The sequence below is a fragment of the Vitis vinifera genome, chromosome 8, assembly GCF_030704535.1.
Source record: "Vitis vinifera cultivar Pinot Noir 40024 chromosome 8, ASM3070453v1".
NCBI classification, from domain to species: Eukaryota; Viridiplantae; Streptophyta; class Magnoliopsida; order Vitales; family Vitaceae; genus Vitis; species Vitis vinifera.
Window position 1 is genome coordinate 11,500,500 of NC_081812.1, and position 10,804 is coordinate 11,511,303.

The following is a 10,804-nucleotide window of genomic DNA, read 5'->3' on the forward strand; positions in this document are numbered from 1 at the left end:
CATCAACTAGGAAAACAAACTCTTTATAAGATAGAAAAGTATTTTGAGTCTAGACTGATCCTCGATCAAGAAAAGGTAATCGATTGAACCAGTTTTCAATCAATTGAGTTGGTTCAGGTACACCCTAAACCGATTGGACCTAAAAGGCTCAAAACACTTCAAATTTTTCAGTCCAAAGCTCCCTAACACTTAGGCAACACCTTTAAAAGTCTTTGTGAATCAATTTGAAACCATTTTACTTAAGGTTTTTAAAGATTAACTAGATTTTAGAGAAACTATAAGCATTTAAGTTTGTTTATAGGAAAACCAAGTATGAAAGAATAAATGAAAAGGATTTAAAGCAAAAGTTCACCCAAAGGATTCATCTTATTACATTTTCCTAGATTTGACAAGTCTTCAAGTATCTACAACTTCACTTTCCTTAAATCCTCCTTAAGCAAATATATTCTTTCTTTTGATTTTCTCATATTTGATTTAAGGTGTTAGCTCGTTTAATCATATTTTATTATCATCAAAACTTACTAAAGAGAATTCTTAGGTTAACAAAACTATTTTTTGAGAATCACTAGCAGACTCCCTTATAGACTTTATTTGCATCAATATTAATTCATATCACATTTTAGTAAGTTTGGTTTTTGGAACCTTGAAAAAAATCATAATGGTAACTTAAGATATACGTGATAACGTAATCTATATTTTACTTGATTTATTAAATTAAAATTGATTATTATTTGACTCTCTCAAACTATTAAACTTACTACATTTATCTTTTTTTTATATTATATAATAAGTTTGTAAAAAAATAAAAACCAATGATTTGAATTTTAAAAAAAAATGGATTGTTTTAAATTATTTGTAACTTTTAATAAACATTCTTAATTTATTTATAAAACACATTTAATGTATTTAATAAGTCAAATTTAGTCATTAACATTCATTTGGGTATAATTCCTTAAAAACTGTTTTAAAAATTCGAAGTTTCTAAATTATAGAAGATAAAAAGACTTCTAAGAATACTTTTAAAATATTCTTAAGAAATTTTTTAAAACATGAAATTGATATTTTCAATTTTTCTATTTTGAACTTAGTTTGTCCAACAAGTAAAAAAAAAATGTTGCTCAAATATGATATTTATTTTCTTGAAAGAAGAAACACCTACTTTTCACTTTTTAAAACTAAAATTTTGCACGTTTTATTAAAAGAAGAGGTTCGGCCGTATTCGTTTACTTTTGAAGTTTGAATTTAAGAACAATATTTTGATTTGTATACGTTTACCTTTTAAGTTTGAATTTAAGAATATTATTTTAAAATATAAATATAAAATAAACAAAAGGGTTTATTATTTATGTTTTCTAATTACAAACACAAGTAAAAAAATATATCTAAGCTTAAAAATATGTCTAAACTTAGACAAAGGTTTTGTTTCTAATAACCATAGTCAAACAACTACGCAGGAATTGATTATACTTGGTGGAATTAGCAATGGTAGACTTTGGGAAGAGACAAAGTATAAATCTTTGTTCTTTTATTTTACAAAGATACTCTATGACATATTTTTGTAATTTCACCTCAAACAATTAATTTATATTTTTGTTTGAATGTTGCATATCATGTCAAGAAGCCTTATTTTTTTACTTTACCTCTTTTCCAAAAAAAAAATTCAAAAATATTTTTTAATTATTTTCACTTATTATACTAGTTGCTTTAAAAAATAATTATATAAATATAAAGAATAATTAAAAATAAAGTGATATAAAAAAAATTATTTTTAAAATATATTTAGAAATATAAAAAACAAGTTAAAAAATATTTGAAATTCTCAAATATGTTTTTATTTTATAAAACATTAAAAAACAATTTTTAAAAATTGTTTTTTGGGGAGTGATCTAAATGGTAGCTGGCTAAGCAATATGTAATTTTCAATTCGTTGAAATATGATGAACAAGGAATTAAGAGATGGGAGGTCCCTGGACAAGTCAGTTTAATTTGACATACAAGTAGTCATGGAATTTGCAAATTATACATAGAAGAGATAAAGTAAACTTAGCTTGGAATTTTTGGCACTGCCTTCGGTTTGCTAAACAAGATTCTTGCAATTCACAACCACATTCACACACTGTGCCAAAGCTTTTATTACCCAGAGACAGACAAACTGACAATGCCGGCAGCCAATGGTTGCTACGTCAACGCGTAGACTCAGAAGGGATGTGAACATGTTACATCTCATAATTGTTTTACTTTTTCCTTCTCTCTGAGAGCTTTGTTCCGTGTTGATCCTACAGTCGTAGTGGCATTCTCAGTATCTGTGATCAGATCCACCCCAGGTAACCCATCCTCTTTGTTCAGATTTCCATAGATTATTATTTGAGGGAAAGCAAGTCTACTACCACGCGTTTCTAAGTCAAAAAAAAAAGAATAATTGAATATGGTGGTGTGAAAGGCCGAAATTTCCAGCTAGGGTAACTGATGGGTCTACTCTTAAAAGACGTAAGGTAATAAGCTTGTGGTGATGTTGATCTCAATCTGCAGAACCCAATGAATTCTGGGACGGTGGAAATAATTTTGTGAATATTGACAGTAAAATGTAGACACATTATAAAGATTGTGAATCATCTTATGAGAAAACTCAAGAGAGAAAGGAATTTTTCATTACTCAAAAATGAATGATTAAGCAAGGTATAAATACCCTTCTTAGTCAGCTGACTCTGTTTTATACTAACAAAAACAACCAACTAATTCTGTTTTATTCTAACTAAGCTATACACGTGGACAACTACCATTAACCACTACTCCTAACACATCTAAACCATTTATATAATAGACTTACTAAAAAGAATTAATACCTTAAATCCAGCTAATAATGAAGTATGAATTGAGGTAGGCAGGAATTTCCACAAGAGATGATAATGAGTACCAACCAAGATCCTTGGATGGGTGGAGAACATGGGACCACCAGGTGGTGCATCTTTCAATTTCTATCCTTGGATGGGTGGAGAACATAGGACCACTAGGTGGTGCATCTTTCAATTTCTGATGGGGAACAGCAGATTGATCTTCCCGTAAAAGTTTTCTATTTTTTCTTACACATTTTTTTTTTGGGTATTGTTGACTTATAACGTGAGGAACTGTGCGAGAAAGAGCTGTTGTGGTGTATAAATAGAGAAGATATCTTAGGGCTTTTCACCAATCAGTGAGCACGACGCATTCTTCTTTTCCCCCTTATTCTTCTTCTATTTCCTCATTGATCATGGCTTCTCACCATTCTTCTTCATCAGTTTTCACTACCTTCAAGCTCTGCTTTTGCCTCTTACTCCTATCCTTCATTGGCATGGCCTCGGCTCAATTAACCACAAATTTTTATGCCAAAACATGCCCGAATGCCCTTTCAATAATCAAATCTGCAGTGAACTCTGCAGTGAAGAGTGAAGCTCGCATGGGGGCGTCCCTGCTCCGTCTTCATTTCCACGACTGCTTTGTTAATGCAAGTCACCACTTCCTCATATATCTCCATTTTCATGAGCCTTTAATCTTAACCATTTTATAATATTCTGCATGGCTTTATACTTTTACCTCATGCTTGTATACGTCTCTGAATGTTTATAAATGCATTTAATTTGATTTAATGTCACAGACACCTGAATAAGCAATCCGAGATCAAGGTGCAAGATGGATTTTTCTTTTTTCTTTTTCTTTCTTTTTTATTATGTAGATATTTTCCTATTTAGACCTAAGTAATTGATTGTCGTGATTTTAAAATGCATCTACATAATTAAGAGGAATCTACCATGCATGTATACAGGCCAAAAACCTCTCTTCCTAATGTATATGCACATAGATTTACATATTTACTTGCACCCTCTTTTTTGGAGTAGAAGCCACGGCATTCTCTTACTTAAAACCCTTCAAAGCAGAAGATGTTGCCAAAGTCTTGGCATTGATTGTTGTACATGTCGTGGTCATCCGTTCACCTTACTTGGAAGAAAATTAACATTTATTATTTTAACTTTTTGTAACATTTGTAAAACAGGGGTGTGATGCATCGATCCTGCTGGACGACACATCCAACTTCACGGGTGAGAAGACGGCAGGCCCAAATGCAAATTCGGTAAGAGGATATGAGGTGGTGGACACCATTAAATCTCAATTGGAGGCTTCCTGCCCTGGGGTGGTTTCTTGTGCTGACATCTTAGCCGTTGCTGCTCGGGACTCCGTTGTGGCGGTAAGCTGACTACCATAATATTAATTATTCATCTATTCCCCAGCCATTGTGGAGAAAAATATGAATTGAAATCCTATTCTGTTGATAACTCTTTCAAGGCAGTGGCAGGCATTAATAATGGGCTCCAAGTTGGCCTTGGTTGAGTCCTATAAAGCCCAACTGCAAAAAAATAAAGTTGGGCTTTTGCCAGAAAGGGTTATTAAGAGGATATGGCAATTTGATCTTTCGTATACAGATCCTGTTATGGCATATGGTGAATTCAATGATAAAATTTGGATTTGTTTCAGCTGAGGGGACCTAGCTGGATGGTTAGATTAGGCAGAAGAGACTCGACGACAGCGAGCTTAAGTGCAGCTAATAGTAACATTCCTGCCCCCACTTTGAACCTTAGTGGCCTCATCTCTGCCTTCACAAACAAAGGTTTCAATGCCAGGGAAATGGTGGCTCTGTCAGGTATTATGAGAATATTCAAACCGCTATATGCCAATGACCAAATTAACTAACATCATAATCCTTGATTTATCTTCCTCAGGGTCTCATACAATAGGGCAAGCAAGGTGCACAACCTTCCGGACTAGGATCTATAATGAAGCCAACATAGATGCCTCATTCAAGACGTCTCTGCAAGCCAACTGTCCAAGCTCTGGGGGTGACAACACCCTCTCTCCACTTGACACCCAAACTCCTACAACTTTTGATAATGCCTACTACACCAATTTGGTGAACAAGAAGGGCCTTCTCCACTCGGACCAACAGCTCTTCAATGGGGGTTCCACGGACGCTGTGGTTAACACATACAGCACCAGGTCGACTACTTTCTTCACAGACTTTGCAAATGCCATGGTGAAGATGGGAAACCTCAGCCCACTTACTGGAACCAGTGGCCAAATCAGGACCAACTGCAGGAAAACCAACTGATTCTACCTATGCACCATATGTAGGCCTTCCCTAGTAGTGTTCATTTTGTTTTTTCTTTTTTGACAAAACAACTATGTTTGTATGGTTTTCTTGTGATTTGATTTTGTAATTTCAGCTTAATTGATTTAAAAAGAATGTCATGGAATATTACCACATATAATATAGTTGCTTCCTGGTTTCCAAAATTAAGGTATGTAGTTGGGAAAGATGTCATTTTCTCCTAGTTCAATTTCCCTAAACAGCCTAAGAACTCAATGACAAGATCATCAATACCCGCAGTTATAATGATCAATGTTAGGAAAATGCTGGTGAAAATTGCTTAGAAACATTAAGAATTAACACAGATGGGTGAAAATATCATTATGGAATGATACCTAGAGCATAGTTTAGTTAGAGCATCTTCAAATGAAGATGATTTGGAGGGGTTCAAATTCAACCCACCTGAGAACGGAAAACAGCTGTAGCTTTTCAAACCCCTTTCTCAATCATTACAAATAACTTCATTAATTTATTGTTTTCTATAATATAAAAAACACTTATACACTACGCCTTTCCTATATTTTAGAAGTAAAAATCTAAAATTACTTTTCAAAGTTCCTTGCAGGTGAAACTTGAAAATTCTGGAGGATGGCCAGAGCACTTACTATAGCTAATATGTTCTCTTGTGTTTGACCCATTGACCTATTCAGTGATCTAAATAGCTTCCTCGGACCCACCTTCAGAGGCCCTATTCAGTGATTAAGAATTCAATTGATGAGTTGATTCAGAACACAAGGCATGAAACATTTCCTCACGGCCCTTACATCAAGTTTCATGGATTTTTATCGGTATAAAATTCCTAATTTAAATAAAGTTGCAATTATTGACGAAGGATGTTTCTGGGAATATTGTTCTTATCACAAGATTACTGCTTACAATCTTGCAACTAAGTTTTGCTTACGACTTCTTTCGAACTCCAATTTTTCTATCAAAACAAACAGAGCTTCAACCAACATGCTCAAATCAAAGCAATTAATGTTAGGGAAGAGTAATATAAAGTCAAGTTGTAGAATGACTGAGTCAGTATATGGTTAGCTAAAGTTTAGAAGGGCGGAGATGATTTAGTCAATGCAGGCGTTGGAGCATTGGGTAGATTATTTAACAGAAAAACGGCTGAAATTGTCAAATTGACAGTTCCAACCACTAGAAACAACTGGACATTATATCCTTTTATATCTATGACAGCTTCATCAAGACCTGACTAAGTTAGCTGCAAATTTCGACCTAGGCAGTCTGAAACATTCCCCATATTGCTTAATTTGCCCATTCGTCTAAGCTTCCTTGTCAACTTCCTGGAATTCTCCTGTTATAAAAACTTCAAGATATACAATTACGAAAGGGCTACATGTATTATGCATGTTGATATGTGAGTAACAATGTCGTCCTTAGGTCCATGAACGGATGACCCAAATTATGATTCTTAGAACAGACTCGTGAGGTGTTATCTTGAATGCCATCAAGGTTTGATACATCTATGCTAGACACCAATTCACTTTAAGAAAAGATGATCAGGATCCGATCCCATATCAGACAGGTAGCGTAACGTTGGGGAGTTGTGGGTACGTGAAACAGTACTGCTCGTACAAGTTGAGCAGAAGTAATATAATAACGAAATGGAAGGATGCTATAGATGTTGTAATCCAATCACGGCAGAGAGAACTATCATAGCTCATTACTATTGCTATTCTTCTTGAATGAAAGAGACAATTAGTGGAAGAGGCCTAAATGGCGCTAAGGCAATAATAACGTGTTAATGGTTATTTGTCTCTTTTTGTTTTGCTTTTTCCTAATCCGATTATTTGTCAAAACTCGTGACCAGTTCTAAGCGCGTCATCACATTTGATAATCTTGGCAGATCACTTGCCCCGAAAAGTAAAGATTGGGCGGTCGATTATTTTGAGAGAAATGCGATGTTATAAAGAATATGTCTTATTATGTTAATCGAGTATCATAATCGCCCCCATCATTTGCTGCATATAATAACATTTTTCAAGTGAACTGTGGACAACTTTGTCAAAGTGTACATATCCAAACAACCCACCTATAAAATTTTAACTTCATATTGGTTGGTTTAAATTGATTAATCAATCTTGGCTAACGACTTAAGAGTTCAATCTCCCACATCAGTTGATTAAGAACGTTGGTGGGGCTTTATATGTGAGACTACCTATATCCCTCGTTAACTTAAACTTTTGAGAGTGTATAATGACCTACATCAGCTTATAAGAATTGAAGTAATAAATTCATCCACCTAGGAGAGCCACTATTAGCTGGTTTTTTCTTACTGAAGGTTCTAAGTTAAGGTGTGGGAAGAGTAAAAAAATTGTGCAAATGCCTAATATCCTTTTATCAAGATATAACTAAGTTTTAGGAAATTATGTTTTGCAAATAACATAGCAATGAACCAAAGCTTGGCTTCTTTCAATTAAGAAACCAGGCCAGCTGGGACTCAAAAGCTTGGACTTGGGCTACTCAATGAAGTTGCTAAAAGTCATGTTCATACACTTCAGCACGAAGCTTGCACATGCATGTGCTCATATATAATTTTTTATTTTTTTTGGCCTTGATTCTCCCATTTTAAATAAGGGATAGAGCAATAATAGGTGCAGAAATCTTCAACCTAGAAAAGTCAAAGATGGGATCATATCCCCCTCACCATCCTCCTTGATTTCTTCGCGGGATATAAGGTTATTTGATTGGAATAGTTCTTAAGATTAATTCAAAGTATGAGAGGTATATTTCACCTAGTATTAGGACCTTTCTTCTTCAAACCATAATGTTACCAAGTCCTAGATCTTCATAAGTAAAAAGAGAAAAACGAAGATAAAGAAAAAGGCTCTCATAGTGTTGACAAGTATGCTAAATATTTAAAGCAACTAGGACTTGGTGTAACTGGAAATGTGGGATTATATTCCTGCATGCATACAAATAATTATGGTTGACATTAGTTCATAGCAGATGTGCTCACATATGAGATATGTATGATATGCGTCATTGTAAACAATAATGGCAGAGCTGGCCCAAGACATGATATATATTTGCATAATTCATTGGTAGATAAATTCGCTGACGCTCTGTATATGGATAAGGTACTATTAATCACGATAATAATAACAAGGATGAAAAAATTTCAAGTAATGCAATCATATTGCTAATTTTTCAATCTTGGATCTATTTTGTTCTTGGAATTAGGTAAGGGCAGTTGAAACCTAACCAGGTCTTGTCTATGGACATGAAGATAAGGACAGTGATTTAAAAGCTTTTATTGGCATTCATTGACTTGTGTGGACTAGCTACAAACCGCCAAAGTGGACGATTAGCTGACATGATCTTCCAATCAAGTTTATATCGATATCAGGGTTACGTACATATCAATCAAGACAGTAACATTTTTTTTCTTATTGGTAAGTCTGAGCCGGGTTTCATTGAAACACATCAGCATGTGAATCAGACATGTATGGTTAGTTTATCCACTTCAAACCCAATGATATTAGTATCACTATTACAATATTCAACAATTACATTTCTCTCACAAGCCTTTTTTTATTAAAAAAAAAGAAGAAAAGAAAAGTTGTAACTAGAGAAGCCTGATATTGGTTTTAAATCTGCCCAACTTCCAAGTTTAGTTACTGACATGAAAGAATTTAGAGGTCAAGTTGAGGTTGCCTAACCCAATCCCACTAACTATAGGATAGAGGACTGAGGGTTTAGCGGCCGATAGAAGGTTGGGATTCACCTAAGTTATAGGCTTATAGCGTAGTTGAATAGTCTTGGGTTAAATTTAGAAAGGCTTTTATGAAAATTAGGAAAGGAAAATAAATAGTTATAAGATATTAATGTAATTAGGGTATGAGTTAGGCGCCTGCTGTAACACATGACCCAATCAAACAGTGTAAATTGCAATCCCGTACGTTTCCTTAATTCCATGGAAATTTCCTTGACCTTTGAGATCATAAAATTATTATAACAGGCTGCCTTGTTGGCTAAGTCCAAAGGGCAGCACGCCCCAACTCTCACGTTCTCAACACTATAAATACACCTTAGGATGAAGCCCAAAGCACCACAGTTGATACATACAAATTAGAATATTAAAGATGGCTTCACGCAGCCTCTTGTGTCTCTATGCCTTTGTGCTGTTTAGTCTTGCCACCGCAGATTTCTCTGCAGCCTTGTCTCCTTATTTTTATAACAAAGTGTGTCCCAAAGCTTTGCCAACCATCAAACGAGTGGTTGAGGCCGCAGTGCAGAAGGAGAAGCGCATGGGTGCTTCTTTGCTTCGTCTCCACTTCCATGACTGTTTTGTTAATGTATGAACCCTGCTTAATCTTTATTTTCTTTTTTTTTCCTCCCCCTAATTCTGACATTATATGTACTCTTGAATGCTTAAATTATTTTTCTGAACTTGAAGTTGTTCGTTCATGGCAGGGTTGTGATGCTTCAATTCTCCTAGACGCTACATCCACGATTGACAGTGAAAAGAATGCGGGCGCTAATGCAAATTCTGCAAGAGGATTCAATGTCGTCGACGACATCAAGTCTCAGGTTGACAAAGTCTGCGGACGCCCAGTGGTGTCCTGTGCAGACATCTTGGCTGTTGCAGCACGGGACTCTGTGGTTGCGGTGGGTACTACATATAGTTAATATTTGTCATTGAAATTAACCAAGGCTTTCCATTATCGTAACTCATGGAGTTCTCTGTATCATGAAACCACAGCTTGGAGGACCATCATGGACTGTACAACTGGGAAGGAGAGACTCGACAACAGCGAGCAGGACAGACGCCAACAACAACATTCCCTCGCCATTCATGGACCTCCCCGCACTCATCACCAGGTTCAGCAACCAAGGCCTGGACACTAAAGACCTAGTTGCACTCTCAGGTGGCCACGTCATAGGATTTGCCCAGTGTAATTTCTTCAAGAACCGCATCTACAATGAGTCCAACATCGATCCCGCCTTCGCTCGTGCCCGCCAATCCACATGCCCTCCCAACGGCGGTGACACCAAACTGGCTCCCCTGGACCCGACCGCAGCGCGCTTCGACACCGGATACTTCACCAACTTGGTGAAGAGGAGGGGACTGCTCCACTCGGATCAGGCACTCTTCAATGGTGGCTCAACCGATACACTGGTGAAGACATACAGTACAAACTTTGGAGCATTTTCAGCTGATTTCGCCAAGTCCATGGTGAAGATGGGAAACATAAAGCCATTGACAGGGAAGAAGGGCCAGATTCGTGTGAACTGCAGGAAGGTGAACTAGTTAATGTGATGGATTGGAGTTTGATTAACATGTTCTTTTGTTGGTTTGTTTCATTGCAAATAAAAATGTGTAAGTCAATGTAATAAATTTATATGTGGAACTGTTCTACAGACCATACTATACAAGTGATTTTTTTTTTCCTTTAATATATATATATATTTGCCTTCATGTGGAATTTCTAGTTCCCCACCACACTTTTTTGAGCTGTTCTACAACGAGACAAATAAAAAATACAGTCTTTAACGTTTCTAAATAAAATATCTAAGATTTTATTCATAAATTAATCTTTATGATAACCACCGCTGACACTTCCTTTAGAAGCATTATTAGATCCAAATGTGAAACCAGGGTCCTCATCTTGGAAT

At 35.7% G+C, this 10,804-nt stretch overlaps 2 protein-coding genes across 2 annotated transcripts; both read left to right on the forward strand.

Annotated features, from left to right (window-relative positions):
* The first annotated feature begins 3,178 nt into the window (after positions 1–3,178).
* On the forward strand, positions 3,179–5,291 carry LOC100253452 (cationic peroxidase 1). Its single transcript, XM_010655056.3, has 4 exons — positions 3,179–3,481; positions 4,028–4,219; positions 4,507–4,672; positions 4,752–5,291. Exons 1-4 carry the CDS (start codon positions 3,248–3,250, stop codon positions 5,135–5,137), a joined length of 978 nt encoding a protein of 325 aa, XP_010653358.1. The 5' UTR covers positions 3,179–3,247; the 3' UTR covers positions 5,138–5,291.
* A 3,944-nt stretch (positions 5,292–9,235) lies between these two features.
* Positions 9,236–10,585, forward strand: LOC100258515 (cationic peroxidase 1). The gene is made up of 3 exons (XM_002268376.5): positions 9,236–9,483; positions 9,602–9,796; positions 9,891–10,585. The coding sequence occupies exons 1-3, from the start codon at positions 9,271–9,273 to the stop codon at positions 10,437–10,439; spliced, it is 957 nt and encodes a 318-aa protein (XP_002268412.1). The 5' UTR covers positions 9,236–9,270; the 3' UTR covers positions 10,440–10,585.
* The last annotated feature ends 219 nt before the right edge of the window (positions 10,586–10,804 follow it).